Genomic DNA, 21,102 nt, shown 5'->3' on the forward strand with positions numbered 1-21,102 from the left:
TCAGGTTTGTCAAAGATCAGATGGCTGTAGATGTGAAGAAGGGGCAATATTCTTACTCTCTCCTCTCACATGTTTTCACCAGACTCCCAGGAACAGAGATAGAATTTCACATCTTCTGCTCTGGGAAAATCACAATAGGCAGAACCTCAGGTCCTTAAAATAAGGGACTTCTTTTTGGGAAGACTCTGGTCATTTACCCTGGTAGACATTAACTGGATTATCTTCAAACTAGGACTGCCGACATTAGGAGTAGTTGTGTTCAAATAAAATGTCTCTGGACTTGATACATTTGCACTCCAACCAAAATGACAAAAAATTTAAAATGACCAGAATGGCGCTTTGTGGTATGAGCATAATAGATGCTTGCTATAGAGACACAGGTGGGAAGGAGCGAGTCAGCAGTGAGTGATGGGGAGGACAGGGGATCACAGTGACGGGATGTGTAGAGGAAAGACTGGGTGAGATGAAACACTTCAAATGATGCGCTATTTGGAAAACATTTTAAAACCATAAATACCTCACAGATCTAGGGAATGTATAATCCAGGTATTAGGTCACTATGACAAGTAGTTGTAGCTTCATTTACTAGATTGGACCTCTATTCTTTTTATTTATTTATTTATTTATTTTTTGAGATGAAGTCTTGCTGTGTTGCTCAAGCTGTAGTGCAGTGGCGCGATCTCGGCTCACTGCAACCTCTGCCTCCCGGTTTCACGCCTTTCTTCTGCCTCAGCCTCCCGAGTAGCTGGGACTACAGGTGCCCACCACCACACCTGGCTAATTTTTGTATTTTTAGTAGAGATGGGGTTTTGCTATGTTGGGCAGGCTGGTCTTGAACTCCTGACCTCATGATCCACCCGCCTCAGCCTCCCAAAGTGCTGGGATTACAGTCGTGGGCCACTGTGCCCTGCCAAAGGGCCTCTCTTCTTGAATTACAAGGCAAGGTCATCCTCCCAGCCCCTTATTCATTCAGTGAACATTTATTGAGGCATTACTCTGTAAAGGAACCCTAAGAGAGACCAGGCTGAGTAAGACAGGCTTTATTGCCAATTTACTTCCAATATGCTTTTCATCTCTGACATTCTGTGATCTTATGAAAATAGAAATGGTGACAAAAAGATCATGGTGCCCCCAGTCCCATGGTCGTTTCACATTCCAATTTCTTTTTAGTTGTACTTTTGAATTAATTTCATTTCACTTTTTCCCGTTTTTTCCTTATTTTCTTTTTTAGTTTCTTCTCTTCCTCCTCCTGGGACATCAACCATCCAAGTTAACCTTTCATCCTCCCCTACAACCTAATCCTTGAAAAATACAAGTCCAATATCATTTCATCACCAGTAATTGTCTTTAAATTGCTCCAATAATTTGCAAGGATAAAGAGGAAAAGAGAAAGATTAAAAAGGCAAATGCCCAGAGAAACAGATGTTATCAACAATCTAAAATCTAGTATACTTATTCACCATCAATGCCATCAAGCTTTTAAAACACCCTCATAGTCTAGAATAAAACCAAATTATGAGAAAAACATATATGGATTTAAAAATTATTTCCTTCTGAGCCTACTGTGATTCTTTTGGGGGGATAAAAAAGTAAAATAGAAAATTGCTGTTGCCTGGTTACTTAGCTCTAAAGAGAAATGGAGAAATAATGCCCATGTCCCATCCCACTTTAAATGAATTCAGGTAGAGTAGCCCATGACAGCAAGCCCTTGGCAAACATGCCATCACATCTGGCCTTTGAAATATCTATATAGATAGTAGAACCCTACACCTAGGGAAGACTTAGGGAGGTTTCATACAGAAAGAATGACATTTAAACCATCCCAAACAGCACAGAGTCTGCACATTTCTGAAGACCATCAGAGAAGAATATTTATTTTCTATTTGCAGGTAACTACTCCTCCCCATGTGAAAGTTTAGCAAGCCTGATCTTGTTTTGTTTTTTTTTGAGATGGAGTCTTGCTCTGTCGCCAGGCTGGAGTGCGGTGGCACGATCTTGGCTCACTGCAACCTCCGACTCCCTGGTTCAAGCTATTCTCCTACCTCAGCCTCCCAAGTAGCTGGGATTACAAGCACACACCACCACGCCCAGCTAATTTGTTTTGTATTTTTAGTAGAGATGGGGTTTCACCATGTTGGCCAGGATAGTCTCAATCTCCTGACCTCGTGATCCGCCCACCTCGGCCTCTCAAAGAGCTGGGATTACAGGTGTGAGCCACCGCACCCAGCCTTAGCAAGCCTAATCTTAAGTAAATTCTTTAAAAATCCTCCTTTATTCAAGCAAATTTCCTCTTTTTAGCTACCATTATGTAACTTTTATAATCGTGAAGTCATTAAATGTCCCTTCTGCCTTTTCTGGGATCAACCTATGAGCTTTATTTCTTTTTTTTTTCTTTTTGGTTTTAATATTTTCTTGCTAGCTTCTTCAAATTTTTTTCCTTTTTAAAATTGGAGCCCAGAACTGGACAATTCCTCTCAACAGGGCCAAATCAGGTTCTTTTCTTTTTTTGAGACAGTTTTGCTCTTGTTGCCAGGCTGGAGTGCAGTGCTGTCATCTTGGCTCACTGCAACCTCCACCTCCCAGGTTCAAGTGATTCTCCTGCCCCAGCCTCACAAGTAGCTGGGACTTCAGGCAGGCGCCACCATGCCCAGTTAATTTTGTATTTTTAGTAGAGATGGGGTTTCTCTATGTTGGTCAGGCTGGTCTGGAACTCCTGACCTCAGGTGATCCACCCGCCTCAGCCTCCCAAAGTGTTGGGATTACAGGTGTGAGCCACTGCACCCGGCTTCTTTTCTTTCTTTAAACCAGGTCATTTTCTACACATTTTTGTAGAAGTGTGTATCCTCAATACTGTGTTTGCTGCATTGCAATGTCATTCCCTTCTTCTATGTGCTATCCTATTTGTAATCTTATTCCATTTTTTTTTTCACATGTGTTTGGCTTTCTACTTAGTGGTTCCCATTTAATAGCTGTGTGTTTTTTAGCCCATTTCTCCAAATTGAAAATAAGTTGTTTTTGAATATATACATGCAAGGTACAGTGTGAAAGCCCTTCGTATGCATTATTTCATATAAGCCACTCATTTTATTAATGAAGAAACTGAAGCTTAGAGAGGTCAAAAAACTTATTCAAGACCACACACCTAAGAAGTAGTGGAGCAGTGATTTGAACTTTGGCAGTCTAACTCCAGTAACTACACTCTTAATGTACCTATTCAATTGTTAAGATCATATTATTTGTGTAGCAGGCTCTCAAACCAATAGAAAAAGCTTGGGAGCCCCGTTAAAAAAACCTGAGAAAGCCTGAGCTGGTTCTTGTGGATTGAGATCAACAGATAAAGTACGAGAGTATTAAATATGAATTTCACATAAGCAACAAATTCTTTGGTATGAGTATGTCTCATGCAGTGTTTAGGACATATAATACCTATACTAAAAATTGTACGTTGTTGAAATTCATATTTAACTAGGTGTCTTGTGTTTTATCTGGCTACCCTAAGCTGGGCAGCTTTCCAGACTAAAGACTGGGAGTTCGTCCACTGAACTGATAACAAAATGAGTTTTAGTTCACTTGAAAATATCTTTGTCCTTTGGAGCTGAATTGCAGTGGTGTGTGAATTGTTTAAAATGATAAATCTCTATAGCACCTACCAAGAATTATGCCATGTTCACAAATTCTGTATTGATAATGGGGACAGACTTTCATCTGAGTATATTTTTAGAGAGATCTTGTACTTAACTCACTAGTTGGGGATGTTTTATTTCTTTATATCACCTAATATTAGCTATTGCTAAATTTCACTTTAGTAAAAAAGTAGATACAAAGACTCATTTTACTTAGCAAGACTGCAAATAACACTAAGACATAAATTCACATGGGACTGTTAGTATTGTCCAAAACAATTCCTCCAGCTTTCAACCTAAGGCAATCAATCCAGCAGTATCATTTATAGAATGATTACTAAAACAAGAATCATTTCTCAGTTACAAATGGGGTCATTAAGCCCTTGGGGCTCTTTGAAAGTAGAAGTAGTTTGACTATTTAATCATCAGTCTACACACAGGCAGAAATACAAACACAAAATGATTGGTTATTACCTCTTTTATAAGGAAACAAGGAAAAAAAAAACAGTGGCTAGAAACAACAAAAAAGCAGTGGCTAGAACCCTACTGAATAGAGCTTAAAGAAGTACTGGTTACATTCACAGACACAGTAGCCACTAGCCAAGATATAGTTTATCTCCATCAAACTTGAATAGATAAAGTCGGTAAGTATGACCATCTTACTTTCACTATTTACTCTCTTTAAATAGTAAAGGTATCAGTTTTGAAAGATACATAGAACCACAGGAACAGTGAATGATCATTTATAAAACAGCTCCTTTTCCTGAATCAATATATTGCTAAAATTCTTTCAGTAACCCTCCCTTTTTATGTGATCACAGATCCCTCTACATCTATTTTATTTTACTTATATAAAAATTATTAATAAACTTTGGTTTCCTTGCAAACATTCGGTCCTTGTATTTTAAAAAGTGATTAAAAACAGTACTGAATATGAATCACTTCTGCAAAGTTTAATGAGTGAGAAACATTCAACCAAGGTGATTTCTCCTTGGAAAATCCTACAAAAACTGAATTTTATAAACAGTTACTTATTTTGATAGATGTTCCATTTATAAATAGCAGCCATGACTTCACTGTCTACAAAATTGCAGGCTGTCACATTTTACATGTTTAGAATTCAAATGTTTTAAGATTAGATTTTCTAGTAAGAGTTAAAAACAAAGTTATACAGACAGGTGGGTTAGTTGTCCTATGTAAAGAAAACAGCTGATTTCCATGATTTTGCTATTTAGACAGATAAGAGACAACCATTGGAATGACACTAATGTGTAGGATAACATATTTTTTGTTTAAAGAGGAAATAATAGAAACTTGGGGCGGGGCAGCTGCAGCAGGACTTGACTCTACTGAGGCTGTTCTGTGGTCATGGGACAAGCTATCGCAGGATGTTAGTACCGGAGAGGCCCTCAAGTTAAGACCTGAGCAAAGTGTGCTATTCAGAGAAGCTGAACTATCCCTGCTCCCGGTTCTACTGTGGTGAATTGGTGTTTTCTGAGGCCTAGGCAACAAGAGCTCAGGGTAGAAGGAGTAGACATTTTTGGGAAGTGGGGATGCTGGGCATGTCATGTTGCTCTAATAAGTGATTAATAGCACAGAAATGGGAGGAAGATGGATGTATTTTAAACGGATACTCCCTATGCTGGTCTTGGGAAATGACCACCTTTTTTTTTTTTTTTTTTTTGAGGCGGAGTCTCGCTCTGTTGCCCAGACTGGAGTGGCGTGATCTTGGCTCACTGCAACCTCTGCCTCCTGCATTCAAGCAATTCTCCTGCCTCAGCCTCCCGAGTAGCTGGGACTACAGGCGCCCGCCACCGCGCCCGGCTAGTTTTTTGTATTTTTTAGTAGAGACGGAGTTTCACCATGTTAGCCAGGATGGTCTCGATCTCCTGACCTCGTGATCTGCCCGTCTCGGCCTTTTTTTTTTTTTTTTTTTTGAGGCGGAGTCTCGCTCTGTTGCCCAGACTGGAGTGCAGTGGCTGATCTTGGCTCACTGCAACCTCTGCCTCCTGCATTCAAGCAATTCTCCTGCCTCAGCCTCCCAAGTAGCTGGGATTACAGGTGCCTGCCACCAAGCCCAGCTAATATTTCTATTTTTTGTAGAGATGGGGTTTTGCATGTTGGCCAGGGTGGTCTCGAACTCCTAACCTCAGGTGATCCGCCTGCCTTGGCCTCCCAAAGTGCTGGGATTACAGGCGTGAGCCACCACACCCGGCCAAGGGAAATGACCACCTTCTGAAAGGACTCTGGAGCACATTAAAATCCATCACTCCCAGGCACATTTTGTTGCCTGCAAGAACTGTGCCCGGGACATGAAGTCCCAGAGGTCAGAATAGAGAAGGGCAACTTTGAAGTAAGGGGAGCTAACACTGTATCTTTCTAGGCAGGCCCAATGCTCCCAAAACTCCTGAGCAAGCTGGCCCAAGCTCTGGGACCATCCCTTAAACCAGAAGTCTAGGCATGGGCCCAAAAAGAAGGCAGGGACTGCTGCCAGAAAGGACCATTCATAGATTCACCTAGGGAAGAGGGGTACAGGAGGTGGTGTGGGGCGGGGGGGGCGGTCAGCTCATAACAGGGCTGAGTCCTAAGCCAGAGGTGGTCATGGAGGGCACCAATATGCTTGCAAGTTAACTCCATATAGCTGCCCTCCACTTAATTCTAGACACAACCCATGGGCTATACAGGTTGGACACCCTCAGCCCCTCAATCTCAGGATATAAGAAAAACTTTTTGTTCAAATTTGCTCTCCCCATCCTGAATCTCCCAGGGCGACTCAAAATGTTCTGACCTAGTAATGAAAAAGAAAACCCTTTGAATGGATTTTGGCACAGCTATTCCAACCCGGGGACTTGGGCATGAACTCTGACTTGCTCCACACAGCTGTCTCTGGAGACTGAATGTTCAGCCTGACTTGTGTTGCTGCCTGCAGCCCTGGATTTAAAAACACAGGCTACTTAGTGAACAGAGTCCTTTTATCACGAAGTCAGACCCACTCCCAGCACAAGCCACAGGCATTAAGACCAGGACATCTCTTGACTGATCGTTCCTCCTCCTGTACACATGGTGTCAGACCTCTTCATTGCAGAATCTCTACAACAATAGAAAGACACTTCATCTCGAGGTGCACACATAGCCTGTCAGGCAGGTCCTGCAGTGGCTGAGAGATAACAAGGATCCCACTCCAGCAGCTGTTAAGACACCTGAGTTATTTGTCCCTGTCTTCTTGATACTGAGTGGAACTAATGAACGGAATTTTTGAGAAGAAAAAAAATCACAGGATAGGTGAAAAGATGCAGAAATAATTGAGTGGTGGTGATCCAGCTCTGACTCTAGAAATGTAGTCAGAAACCACCACTCTGAGCCCTAGGGCAAGGAGCAAAGTGTATACAAAATCTTGCAAAACCTAGCACCAGTACTTCCTTATGAGGGCTCAAGAAAGCACGCCTCTAAAATAACTCACACACTTGCGGACAAGAATGCCAGGAAGGTCGAACGTTCTCTGCAGCTGTTTCTTCACAGCTCTACTGGCAAACTCATGGCACATATTTGCTCAGTTGCTGAGCCTCACCCACAGACATCTCCCACCTCGGAGGCAGAGGTGAGAATGCTGGACTGCATTTTCCCAAATAAGGGAAATCAAATCAGTTGGAGGTAACACTCTACATTTCTCCCCCTCCTTAATGATAGCATCCCTAATTAAGCCAGCCTCAAAGGATAAAATTAGTGTCTAGAGGTCAAAGGTCAAGCCCATGGTTTACAAATCTTATTGGAAGTCATATAAACTGCTTACCTGAAATAAAACCCCCCATCAGTCCCCACCCTCCCTTCCCTGGAAAGGGAGTAGATTTAAGTTCATTTCTTCTTTTTCACCACAGTAATTGGAAGACAGAGAAGGTAGTGGGGGAGGCAGGAACATTCTGATTCATCTTAAAAAATAAAGATCTGCTTAAGTGTCATTTGCAGTTGTATCAAGTTTTTTTCAATTCTCCTTAGTGGCCGTCTCCAAGGGCTCATCTTCTAAGCCAAAGCTTAGCTTGTCAGCTAGCCCCTCAAACTGCTTGCTCACACTGCCCGCAGAGTCCATGAACATGTTAGGAATGTCTTTGCCAAAGTAAATCTTGCTGTTGGAAGCAATGGCCTTGTACTTCATCAGCTGAAGATATTCAGGGGTTAGCTTCAGCTGTTTAAAAAAAAAAAGTATGGAAGACTTAGGTGGAACCATGTTAGAGAAGACGGGGGTGGTGCCCCTTCAATTTTCCTATGACGAGGTTCTCTGTCAAATATTTATGCCCCTACCTACTTTTTGTGGTCTCATTGTTACATTTCTGTAAGAGACAGTCATCTCAGATCTTGGAGCAGAGTTGCAAAAGTTAAAAGTTTCCATGTTTAACACAAAATTAAACTAAACTTCTATCAAGCCATGTCCAAGGAGAAGGAAAGTACTTGCACCACACAGCACAGGTGTCCTCAGTTCTGGCCATGAAGGGCTTTGGGTGGTGGTAGGCACTCAACACTGGAAACTCTCCCACAATACAGACCCAGACCCAGACTCCTCTTTAGCAGGCTGTGCGGGGTCTTTACCTTATTGGCTTCGGCTATTTTCATAGCAGTGTAGCACTCAGCATCCGCCTTTGCCTTCTCCCGGGCCAGAAATGCAGCATCTGAGGGGGAAGGAGTGCTGTGAACTTGGTGAAGTGCTAAAACTGAGTTCTTTGCAGGAAGTGCAGAGGCTATGGGAAGACTCTGTTCTGGTCCCTGGAACTTCACCCAGATTGCCTCTGTGACCTGAGGGAGACTGCTTTTTCCTCTGTTTTATATGCATTTTCCCCTATTGTACAAGTTGTTGTAAGGATCAACTAAGATGAAAAAGTGTTTTGAAAGCATCTCCCTTTGACAGGGGCAGCAAGTCTGTGGCTATGGCCCAAACATACATGTTGACAGCTCTATGGAAGAAAGCAGTGTTAGCCAGAAGCGCTTCCTGTCTTACTTCTTTTGGAGATCCATGTCTGTGAAGCACAGCAGTGGGACCCTGCCTCAAGCTCTAGGCCAGAGCTCTCCACTCTTATGCTACACAGCAAAAGCAGGAAAGCTCAAAGGTGGTTCTAAGTACGGCCAGAGGTGGATCCACCCTAAAACTGAATGCCATGAACATAACATAGTTTAGTCCCTCTCCAACTTCAATTCCCTTTCATTTCCATCAATCATTTCAAAAAGGTCCTAATTAACAGTGATTAAGCTGGCGTGATTCTGAGAGAGAATTACATGCCATGGTCCAGACCAACACGTGTTTGGATTAAGACCTATTTAATTCCACTGTGTAAGCCATACTCTTCCCTAATCAGCTCTGAGACTAGCTTTCTGTCAAGCTGATAGAAAATTTTTGATATTTACCTCCTTGCCTTGGGAATGGGCCAGCCTCATGTGAGTAATATATGTAGCAACATGTCTGGGAGAAAGGTCAGTCTGTGGGTGGGTTCTCACTGCGTGCCCTCAGTGTGACCCCTCATGGAAGGAGCCTCAGTCCAGCCAGGGTTCTGGCTGCCATGGGGCCCCCTCAGCTGGCCTGAGCACTTGATGACATGTATTTGTGAGAAATAAAAACGTGTTGCTTTGCTAAGAGCTCCCTAATGAGGAGCCACTGATCTGTGAAATCCTAACTGGCTCCTCTATGGGCCCCTGCAAAGCCTGACAGGCCCAATAATGAGTATAATTAGACATAACACTTTGTAGCCTGAAGCTGGGCCTTGAGGTCCCAGTTTTGCCTAGGAATTTGCTTGAAATAAGCCACCCCAAGAAGAGGTGGGCAGTGGGAAGGAGGTGCAGGTTTAGGAGCAGGAACAGAAGGTGAATGATATTCAGAAAAGCCAGCAAAGAAAACCTTTCTTGCCAGCTCCTGTCTGACAGGTGCTGAAAATCTATCTTCTTCAAACCTGGCTTAATATCTGCATAGAACTGGAGAACAGACTTGGAGCCCAAAACCATGGTGCCGACCAACTTTGGAGCAGAAAAAGCTAAGGCAGTGGGGAGAGCCAACTGCTGAGAGTACACTCCCACCGCTCCAAGGCCCCGCTAGCCTGGGAACTCCAAGACAGCAGGTCTACGGGACTTCCTTTTTCTCATGCCTAACAAAATGCTGGGCACATACTGGTATTCAAGCCACATTTGCTGAATGAACAAATGCTCTCTGAAGTAGAAAACAGATGCTAGCCTGGCCAGAGTCGCCTCAAAATTCAAATCTCTGCATGGGGAAAAGCTGCTGTTGTGCGGAGATCATGACATCCTTGAGCACAGTTAAAAGGCAAAGGCAGTGGCTCCCCCACCCACTGGCCCCAGGGTGTGGTCTGAGGAGGACTCAGGCATGACAGCCACTTCTGCTTACCTTCAATTTCTGAAATCTTCTTCTCAGTCTCCTTCTCCATCACCTTCTGCCCGTAGGTGATCTCAGCAACCTGCGCCACTTTTTCTGCCTCTGCATAAATGACAGTGAGGAAAGACTTAGGGTTCTGGCATTTCAGAGTTTGACTAATTTCACCTTTCATCCGAGCTGAGTGTCCTGGTGGGCCAGCGTGGCTGGAGAGCCCCCAGAGGGCAGCTGTGAGGGCACACATGGGCAGAGTGGGATGTGCCAGTGAGCACAGCCCCCTTCCATTGGCGTGAGACAGTAACCGAGGAGACCTGGGCCCAACACAGGAAGCATGAGCCCTAACTTCACAAGGGAACTTCTCCAAAGGAATATTCTATAAGAATGGAGTACTCTAGCAGGGTTCTGCCTGGCCCTTCACTGTAGACAGAGCTCAGGTTGGTTGCTGATAATACAGCGCAGTGGCTAAGACCATAGCTTCTAGAGCCAGTGTCCTTGGTTTGAACCCCAGTTGCACCCCTTACTTGCCATACGCCCTTGGGCACAGTATTTTACCCCTCTGTGCTTCGGTTTGATAAAACGAGGTTAAGGATAATACAGTACCTACCTCACACAGTGGTTGTGAGGGTTGACTTGACCCACATATTAAGTGGTTAGAAAAGTATGTGGCTCACAGTAAGTGCTTAATTAAGTGTTAGCCATTATTATGAAGAATTAACAGCCTGGGCGCAGTGGCTCACATCTGTAATCCCAGCACTTTGGGAGGCCAAGGTGGGCAGATCATGAGGTCAGGTGTTCGAGGCCAGCTTGGCCAACATGGTGAAACCCCATCTCTACTAAAAATACAAAAATTAGCCAGGCATGCTGGCATGCACCTATAATTCCAGCTACTCAGGAGGCTGAGGCAGGAGAATCACTTGAACCTGGGAGGTGGAGGCTGCAGTGAGCTGAGATCATGCCATTGCACTCTAGCCTGGGTGACAGAGCAAGACTCCATCTCAAAAAAAAAAAAAAAAAAAAAATAGGCGGGGCTTCTTTCATTTAAGAGATAAGTGGGAACTCAAAACTCATTACCCTTGGCCATGATCTGACAATTTCAACTTTGTTTCTGGGAGTCCACCTGCCACTCCTGCACTATGGAAGTGGTTTGGAGGACCATGGGGTCTCACCAGGCCTCAGCCTCCTTGCATCTTCCCACCACCCCCAGCCCTTCTGCCTGGAAAGGGGGATCACAGAACCACATTCAGACCAATGAGCGCCTTCTTCCGCTCTGTCTCTGCTTCCTTTTCCACCACCTTCTGTTTCTGGGCTGCAATAAGAAGCTTTGTCTTCTCGCTTTCCCTGAAGAGGAAAAAAAGCTGTGAGGCAGCTATGGAAAACTCAGGAGCTTCATTGTCCCCAGGAGAAGTCGAATTCTTCTGCTGAAGAGAGGCAAACTCCCATTTCCTACTCCTCCTGGAAGGCTGTTCCATGGCCCAGGTAAAAGCTGATCTGTAAAAGCTGACAGTAACATAGCTCTTCTCCTCCCAAGTAACTCATTTGTGGGAAATAAAACATAATTTAGTAAAATACACCTGCCTGTCCACTTACTGGTCTCTTGCTCCTGTCTACCCCTTGGGCATGAGTCACTGAACACAAACAAGGCCCCTTGGCCCTTTTCAAAACATCGCTGCTCTACAGGGCTTATCCTGCTGTTCTCAATCACAGGCAGGGAGCCCCAGTGGTGGCCCTGACGTGCCTGCCCAATCTTACAGTGCAGTGGGCTGTGGCAAATCCTCCAGCAAGGGGATAACTGAGAAGCCTGGCAGCTTCAGTTACCTCTGGGATGGGATGAGGTGGGAGGTGGGAGTCAGTGGTGGTCACAGCCCAGGTGGAAGGTATACTCACATCAACTCGTAGTTTCTGCGGATTGCCTCTGGTATGTTGGGCTTTGTTACCCGCACAGCCTGGAGAGAGATTAAAACAGCAGCTGATGGGAAAGTGAGGGTAGTGAGGGGACACACGCAGTTCCCACTGGGCCTTGATCTTCCTGCACAAAAAGGACATTCCTTGGGAGAAGGGATGCAGTGTCAGAGAGAGAGGGGCTGCTCCCATGCAGCAATGCTTACTTGAATGACCAGCCCAGGGGCCATGGAGGTCAGGTCCTGTTGCAAAGCCAGTTTGAGATTTTCATCAATCTGATCTGGAATAAAGAAAAGACAGAGAAAAAGGAGTTGTTACACTTTCTAGATGAGGGAGGGCAGGATGAGGGTAAAGTGCGAGCTCAATCACCAGCTCAAGAATGTACCCTCCCAAGGGAGTGTGCTTATCAAAGCCCACAAATCTAAAGATCCCCTGCCCAACTTCTGAAGCAGCCTACGCAGGCAGCCCTCTACATGGCGAACGCAAGGGCATTCTATTTCTGTGCCTCAAGATAAAACTCAACCTTTGTTCTGAAAATACTAACCATGCCCTACAGCGGGTGAGAGCTTAAAAAGAAAAAAAAAAAAAAGAACAAACAATTCTAGCACATTTCTTGCGTGAGGCAGCAGCCTTTCCCTAGACAACAGCTAGCAAAAGAGAAGGAAGGTTCAGTTTCCATGAAGAAGGAAGGTGGAATGGTTATTTAGGTTTTGTGGAAAGAGCTGAGCACATTAAATCTAGTAATTTTAGAAGTTTCTAAAAGAAAAATAGACTTTGACATCAAGGAGAGCCCCAAGGAAGACTGTTTCTATTAGGAACTCCATCAAACAACAGGAAGGGAAAATTAAAATGTACAGTTCTGGAAACGAGCCCCAGGCTTTTGATGTGCTGTTTGCGTTGGTCCTGATTTCTTTGTCTGGAATCCACATGAGTTGTTTCACAGACAAATGTAGGAACAGCTGTAACTGACTCTCCCCCTGCCTTCCTTTCCAGCTGCAATCTCAGAAAAGCAGCACCGAAGCTGCCTTCTCTGGCCTGGGCTTCTCAGGTTTTAGAATCCCCTTCCTTGCCTTCTGTCCATGAGATCCTCGATAAGATCCCAGAGGGGCTTAGAGAAAAAGACCAAGTGAAATCAGGCTGGGACTTGTACACCGCATCTCTCCTTCGCTGTCAGCTGCCATCTGCTTTAAGTGGTCCTTTTGTGGTCACCTGTGCTCAATAGCCTCTGAAGAAGAGAAAGTCTCCGTCCTTTTACTGATGCCAAAATGGAGGCCCATGGAAGCTGGCTAGTAGCAAAAATAACAAGCTTGTTTAATTGGCGGGCCTTGATTGTTAGGACTTTAAGACAGTACTATCAGTAAACAAGGGACGGTAACGTTTCTACATATAGGATGTGCTCTCACAAGCCTGAGCATCGAAGGAGAAATGCCATCAAGTCGGCACCTCCCACCTGCTAGGGGTCAACCAATTTAACAACTAGAACTAAATATTACATTTCACATTTTAAGTAATTTTAAGTAGAATACCAAACTTTAAATGGCCCGTGTCCTCCATAAGCTAATAACGTCATTCATCAGACCAAATTTTATCTCAGTCAAGGTGGAAGCCTGTGGCCCTGGGCTAGTAGCTAACCGGGAAAATGTGAAAGAAATACTTTTCAAGGTGTTTTAGTAATACTGATGTTCATATGTTATGGAAATGTTGATAAATGCCATTTAAGTTATATTATTAACGTAGCCGCAGGGAAAAGGCGAACGGCGCGCTCGTGACGTCATTTCGGCGCGACCCTCTTCTTGGCGTAGCGTTTTCAGGTTGCTCCTGGAAACCATGCCGAAAGTAGTGTCTCGGTCAGTAGTCTGCTCTGACACTCGGGACCGGGAGGAATACAACGACGGTGAGAAGCCCCTCCATGTGTACTACTGTTTGTGCGGCCAGATGGTCCTAGTGCTGGACTGTCAGTTAGAGAAATTGCCTATGAGGCCCCGGGACCGGTCCCGTGTGATTGATGCTGCCAAACATGCCCATAAGTTTTGTAACATAGAAGATGAAGAGACCACGTATCTGCGGAGACCTGGAGGCACTGAACGACAGTACAGAAAGAAATGTGCAAAGTGTGGACTGCCGCTCTTCTACCAATTCCAGCCGAAGAATGCTCCCGTTACCTTCATTGTGGATGGAACAGTAGTCAAGTTTGGCCAGGGCTTTGGGAAAACGAACATATATACTCAGAAACAAGAGCCTCCTAAGAAGGTGATGATGACCAAACGGACCAAAGACATGGGCAAGTTCAGTTCTGTCACTGTGTCTACCATTGATGAAGAGGAAGAGGAAATTGAGGCTAGGGAAGTTGCTGACTCGTATGCACAGAATGCCAAAGTGATTGAAAAACAGCTGGAGCGCAAAGGCATGAGCAAGAGACGACTGCAAGAGCTGGCTGAACGGGAAGCCAAGAAAGCGAAAATGAAGGGGACCTTGATTGACAACCAGTTCAAATAACCAGGCTTTTTTCTGAGCCCTAGACTGGAGGCAAGCATTTAGATCAGGAGACAAAGTAATTTCTTGATTACATAGACTGGTTCCTATTTATGTATTAGCAGAAGGCTTTATGTTGTTTCCCACTGATTCTCCTACATGCAGTGAGGTCTTTTAACTGAGTGCATTTGACCTGCTTTCTAGGAGATGAATTTTCTCGATATTTTTCTTTTTTTTTCTATTTTCTCTATTTAGGTTTTCTGTACTATTTTTTTGTCCATTTGATGCAAACTTATTCAGCTGTGTAGAAACTTTATGAATAGATCAGTGCTTGAGTGTCTCCAGTCTCTAAAGTGGCTGGTTTTATTCTTTCTTCAAAGTTAATGTTTCAGGATTTTTGGACAAAATATTATGGTGTATCATAGAGAAAAGCAGCATGAATTATATTTAGGTATAGCAAGTCAGATCCTTTGAAGTGACTCTGTCTCTGTTCTTAGAAGGGTTCTTGGAATTGGCTGTGGTTTGAATCTTTCTATCAGAGGAGACCCATTAAAAGCCAGAATCTGCTTTCTTTACTTCACACACTGAAGCTATAGGTGAGCCATCCCATGTCAGACTTTATACTCAAAGAAGGAAAAGCCAGATTGCAGTGAGGGGGTAGGACAGCTGAGATACGAATGAAAATGGGGTCTCAATAGGTAACCCAAGGGAGCTACCCTCTAGTCGGACAGCTAGTACTGCTTCCTTGCATGGACACATGGGAGGGAGATGTTATAGATTAATAAATAAATGATAGTGAAGTAAACAAAATGATCTATTGGGTATCTTTTACTTTACATTTGCTATTTGCAGAGGAGTGTTGTATATATAGGTATTATTTTATGTCAGACTGCTTCAGTGATACCTATATCCACGTGTTTGTATCCATGTTTTTATCCAACTGTATTAAAAGGTGTTGGGACAGGAAAAAAAGTTGTATTACTAAGAACACACAAAGAGGTTCTTCAGGTAAACTTCTGAGTAAGTATTAGATAATACTTTAATAACATGGGCAAAGAGGATGTGACAGAGTAAGAAGTGATGAAAATTATGCAGCTTCATGTTTAAAGTCTGGGCTATGAGAGTCCTGAGAGAAGGAAAGTACAGAAGAACCTTCTGAGTTGAAGGGCCAGAACTAGAAACATGAGCTCCTCCTTTATAGATATGACAGATTCTAAGCCAAGTAGTGCCTGCTAGCAAGACTGAGATGTAAAAATAAAAGTTTCAAAGCAAATATATTTCCCCAGCTTCTCCATACAAGCAGCTGTACTTCACTAAGCTACCAAGTTTAGCTGTAAGAAAGTAAGTTTTCTAATGAAAAACAACTTTGTATTTTAATTTTCTCTTCAGGGACATTGGGGATCCTTTGTCTTTTGTTTCAGTGCTTTGAAATGTTCATGTAATGGCACAAGCCCTAAGACAATGGCTAGAGAGAATTAATATTTTATACAATTCCATTAGTTTGAGGTTAAAAAAAAAATCAATGGCAAATTTACCAACTTTTTCTTAGAAGCACACTGAATCCCAAACCGATAAAAGACTACAAACCCTGTAAAATGAATTTAGATTCATTTTCTACTGCAGAAACATTAAAAGTAATTTGGATGATTTCCTAAATCTTAAATGGTGCAAAAGGTGGTTTGCTTAATTATGATTGTTGGCGATGTGGATGATTCCTCCTGTCTGCTATGAAAAATGTTCTCGCTCAGGGTCCCTTTTATGAAGATTCCTGGGAAAAATCATTTTCCAGTCCTAGTGTCAAGAACAGTTATACTATTGGTTAAAAATTCATTTACTTTTGGCATTGGCTATTAGAGAATTTCTGGCAGTGAGTTTAAACAGAATACTTGACTGCAAACAAGTTGTAACAGTTACCCAACTGTGTCCTTCCTTTGCTGCTAAGTCAGGTTGCCTTCAGTTTGAAAAAGGTAAAAAGGACAAAACATATCTACTTAGGCACGTGGAGTCTTTTTGTTTAAAGTGTTTTTCTATTTGTAGCTACAGGCACAGAGTAAAAAAATAATAATCACAAAGGTTCTGGGAACTAGAAGGAACTATGGTTCTCATCTTACTTCTAGAATTATGAATCATGTCTTTTTCATCATCCATTCCTGGGGGCCCTCCATTCAGTGTGGTATGGTGAGAGGAATGCTGAAGAGCCAGGAGAGGAAGGCTCCTGTTTCAGCTCCACTACTTACTGGCACCTGGCTCTGCGACTTTCTCGCTTTGGGTCACGGTACCCTCATCTTAAAATGAGGATGCTGGGCTGGAAAATCTCTGCAGTTCTTCTAGAATGGATCTTGTCTTCATTACTGAATGACAGTTTAGGGACAGTGGAAACACATTTCCACTCCAGCGTCTGATTGAGGCCAGAAGTGAATACTCTACTCCACTATGATCCCTGTGCCCAAAGCTCCAGCCCTCTAAGGATCTTGTTGCGTTGCCATCAGCACTCTCCAGGAACTCCTTTGTGACCAGCTCCTGAGCATGAGATTCTTTAACATTTCCTGTCCCTAAGTGCCCATCACACCCTGCAGACAGCCAGGCATTAGGCAGTGGAGACACATGGGGTTCCAGGAACCCTGCTTAAGCATGGCACGCTCAAGAGAGACTTTCTTACCAAACAGCTCAATGTAGACCTCTTGAAGTGTGTGCACACTGCAGAACTGGTTCAGTTCGTGGTGGATCTTGTTGAAGATGAGGGCCTTGTCATAGTCGGCAGTATAGTTCTTCACTATATCATACACTGAGGGGGAAGGAGAGGGCTTGGCATAAGAAAAGGCAAGACTCAAAATGTCCTCAGACACAGCAGCTCTCCTTTTCCGAGGTGCTACAACAGACACGGGAGTGGCATGCTGGGGAAAGTGAGCTGGTGGTGGGAATAAACTGTTAAGACGTACCTGCGTTCGGGACCAGGAAGTTCACCACTTCAATTCTGTCAAAGTAGATCATCACACCACCACTATTGGAGGGAGAATGGACAAGAAGTCACTGGGAAGCTCTGGGATATGGTGCAGTCCCCCAGGGTGATGGTGTAAGATGTGGGCTTGGCAGAAAAGGAGTAGAAGAGTTCACGGGAGGTTGTAAGGCAGCTTGGATCTCCAAACAGGAGGTTCTGCAGGGCTCATGGCAACAACATACTCTCCTGAGAAATCACACTGCCTAGGAACATCTCTACAAAGACACGAGTGAGACTTTTGGGGAACAGTATGAAAGAGTAACTCGTATCTTTGGAATCAGCAATGCTTTTTGATTAATCAGTTGCACAGAAAAGACTAAGGAGGGTCAAGGTGAAGTTTTTAGAACTTACAAGGTTACTATGGAATGTTATGGTCAATGTTTCTTAAACTGTCTTCACTATTACTTTAGTGTCACACTCCCTTTGCCCTCAAATATTTATTATAAAAAGATTTCAAACATAGAGAAGCTGAAAGAATAGTACAACTAACATCCATATCCAGACACCTGAATTCAACACTGATAACATTTTACCTTATTTATTGACCTTTTTTTTTTTTTCTGAACATTTCAAAATAAGCTGCAGTTAGGATACTTTATTCCTTTACTTTGGCGAGCACGGTCTAAAATGATCATTCTCCTACACACTCATTATATCATTCCCAAGACTAAGAAAATTAGCAGTAATTCTGTAATATCACCTAATACCCAGTCCCTATTCAGATTTCCCTAACAGTTTGTGTTATGGACTGACCTGTGTATACCTCGCCCCCAGATTCATATGTTGAAGACCTAACCCCCAATGTGACTGTATTTGGAGATTAGACCTTTAAGAAGGTAATTAAGGTTAAACAGGTTATAAGGGTGGGCTTGATCCAGCAGGTCTGGTATCCACCAGAGACCTTTTTCTCTCTTCTTGCTTACACAGAGGAAAGGCCTTGTGAGGACATGACAAAAAGGTGGTCACCTGCAAGCCAGGAAGAGAGGTCTCACCAAAACTACCCCTGCTATTACCCTGATCTTGGACTTTGGGCCTTCAGAATGGTGAGACAGTATCTATTATTTTAGTCCCTTGGTGTGTGGTCCTCTGTCATGGCAGCCTGAGTAGACTCACACAGTTCCCGTTGTATCTTTTATAGCTGTTAATTTTGAACCAGGTTTTAATCAACGCTCACCCTTGCTTCTGTTTATGTCTCTTGTAAGTCTCCGTTCAATCCAGCATCCCTCTAAATATGACCACTTTGTGAAGAGATCAGGCCTGCGATCTTGTGGGATGTTCCAATTCCGGATTTGTCAGAGTGTTTCTCTGTGGTATTCTTTGTTACTCTATCCCAGTTTAAACTCTCTTTGCTTTCCAGTGGGACCGCTGTAGTAGTGTTCTCTTCGGATCTCTTTGCTCTGAAGGTCTCCCCTAACTTTATGACATTCTCCTTAGTTATGCAAAAGTTATCTTCTTGTATCAGGTCATTTATCTGCTAAAAACCTTTGTGCGTCCTCACTTCTTTTTTTGTTTTTAACATTAAAATTTTATTTTTTTTTCCTACGTTTAAGTTCACAGGTACATGTGCAGGATGTGCAGGTTTGTTACACAGGTAAATGTGTGCCATGGTGGTTTGCTGCTCAGATCATCCCATTACCTAAGTATTAAGCTCAGTATCCATTAGCTATTCTTCCTGATGCTCTCCCTCTCTCCACCTCCTATCCACTGACAGGCCCCAGTGTGTGTTGTTCCCCTCCATGTGTCTATGTGTTCTCATCATTCAGCTCCCACTTATAAGTGAGAACATGTGGTGTTTGGTTTTCTGTTCCTGCGTTAGTTTGCTGAGGATAATGGCTTCCAGCTCCATCCATGTCCCTGCAAAGGACATGATCTTGTTCCCTTTTATGGCTGCATAGTATTCCATAGTGTATATGTATCACATTTTCTTTATCCTGTCTATCGTTGATGGGCATTTGGGTTGATTCCATGTCTTTGTTTTTGTGACTAGTGATCCTCACTTCTTGTTTTTTTTTTTTTTTAAAAGATGGAGTCTTGCTCTATCGCCAGGCTGGAGTACAACTGCATGATCTTGGCTCACTGCAATCTCTGCCTCCCAGGTTCAAGTGATTCCCCTGCCTCAGCCTCCCTAGTAGCTGGGACTACATGTGTGTACCACCACACCTGGCTAAATGTTTGTATTTTAGTGGAGACGGGGTTTCACCATGTTGGCTAGGATGGTCTCGATCTCCTGACCTCGTGATCTGCCTGCCTCGGCCTCCCAAAGTGCTAGGATTACAGGTGTGAGCCACTGCGCCTGGCCAATCCTCACTTATAATAGAATAAGTGCAAACTCCTTATTACATACGGCATTCTAGCCCCTCCTGAACCTTCTGTGATTTCCTCTACTGCACTCCACCACCTAGTCAAATCAATATAGGGCGCTACGAGACAGGGAATTAACCAAGAAAGGGTGCCTCCCTTTTCACTGTCTCTTCCTGCAGCCAGCCAGATAGCCTTTTCTCTGACTTATTTGGGCTTAAAAGCTTTATTCTGGGTACCTTACCTAGTCCCACAAGGTACGTTCTTCACCTCATCTGTCTGGAGTGTGGTCTGGAAACAAAGGAAACATAAAGTGCTAGAGATGGGCAGTGACAAAGTAACTTACGTTTCAGAATCCTAAATGCCTTTGTCCTGGAATAACCATTTGGGTTGAGCATTGCCTTCATTAAACATGATTACCCCACCTAATCCTCCTTCCTCACAGGGTTGCTAAGCCAAGCAAAGGCCCCTGCCCCAGCTGTAAGTAAACCACCACACGAACAAGCTGAGTAATAATGGTTTAGTGAAGACGACACTGGATTGGGCGCCTTAAGACTTATGCTTGCTTCTACCTCTTCTATTTATGGTAGGCACTGTCTATCCTCAGGGGGATATGTACCAAGACCCCCAGTGGATGCTTGAAACTGGGGAGAGTACCAAACCCTATAGCACATATCTATGATAAAGTTCAATTTATAAATTAGATACAGTAAGTGATCAACAATAATAAAATAGAACAATTATAACAATATACCGTCGTAAAAGTTATTTGAAGATGGTCTCTTTCTCAAAATATCTTATTGTACTCTAGTCACCTGTTTTCAGACCATGGTTTATGGTGGGTAACTGAGCCTGTGGAAAGTGAAATAGTGGATAAGGGGGAGGGCTACTGTACTAGTTTTGAAACAGCAGATTACTTACTTAACCTGTCTCAGACCCTAACAGCTGCCCAGCCCATTCTCAGGATTACTACAAGACTCAAATGAGACAATGTACCTGAATGCACTTTGAACGCCACAAAGCCTGGTAAACAGCACATGAAACTTACAGGGAAAATGCCTAGCAGGTATCCCAAGACATTCTCCTGCATCAGTGTAAAGTGTAAAATCTTGTTATTCTTCTTGGCTGGACATACTTCAGAGATGGCGAATCTAACTTAGCCAGGCTTTAGATCTGCCACAACTAACCTCATTCCTGTTTTAGATGTCACCTCCCCTCACTTAGTTCAACTCCTCCCCACTCACTGCAAAAATTATGTTCATATTTCTGAATTCAAATAAGAATCAGCAAAATTACTATGCTTTCTTTCCATCTAACATGGTAGTTTGTGATTTAAAACATACACGCATACACCCCGACTTTTCCTTCCATATACTCAAAACAGGTTCTTCTCTGGCTTTATCTTGAAGGAATACTCCCCAGCCTCATTATATATATATATAAAACAT

General features: G+C 43.4%; 1 protein-coding gene and 1 pseudogene across 2 annotated transcripts in view; one reads left to right on the forward strand and one right to left on the reverse strand.

Annotated features, from left to right (window-relative positions):
• Positions 1-7,100: 7,100 nt before the first annotated feature.
• Positions 7,101-21,102, reverse strand: part of ERLIN2 (ER lipid raft associated 2) — an 18,052-nt gene continuing 4,050 nt past the window's right edge. Inside the window, 9 exon segments of the mRNA XM_011960717.1 lie at positions 7,101-7,803; positions 8,205-8,284; positions 10,003-10,092; positions 11,234-11,325; positions 11,872-11,930; positions 12,093-12,166; positions 17,018-17,143; positions 17,298-17,359; positions 19,899-20,011. Of these exon segments, the coding sequence (XP_011816107.1) occupies positions 7,603-7,803; positions 8,205-8,284; positions 10,003-10,092; positions 11,234-11,325; positions 11,872-11,930; positions 12,093-12,166; positions 17,018-17,143; positions 17,298-17,359; positions 19,899-20,011 (897 nt within the window). The 3' untranslated portion in view covers positions 7,101-7,602.
• Positions 13,675-15,168, forward strand: LOC105525176 (annotated as a pseudogene). Its single transcript, XR_001003865.1, has one exon. The product of XR_001003865.1 is annotated as a UPF0428 protein CXorf56 homolog pseudogene (transcript).

This window comes from Colobus angolensis, unplaced genomic scaffold (genome assembly GCF_000951035.1).
Source record: "Colobus angolensis palliatus isolate OR3802 unplaced genomic scaffold, Cang.pa_1.0 Scaffold52, whole genome shotgun sequence".
In the NCBI taxonomy this organism is placed as follows: domain Eukaryota; kingdom Metazoa; phylum Chordata; class Mammalia; order Primates; family Cercopithecidae; genus Colobus; species Colobus angolensis.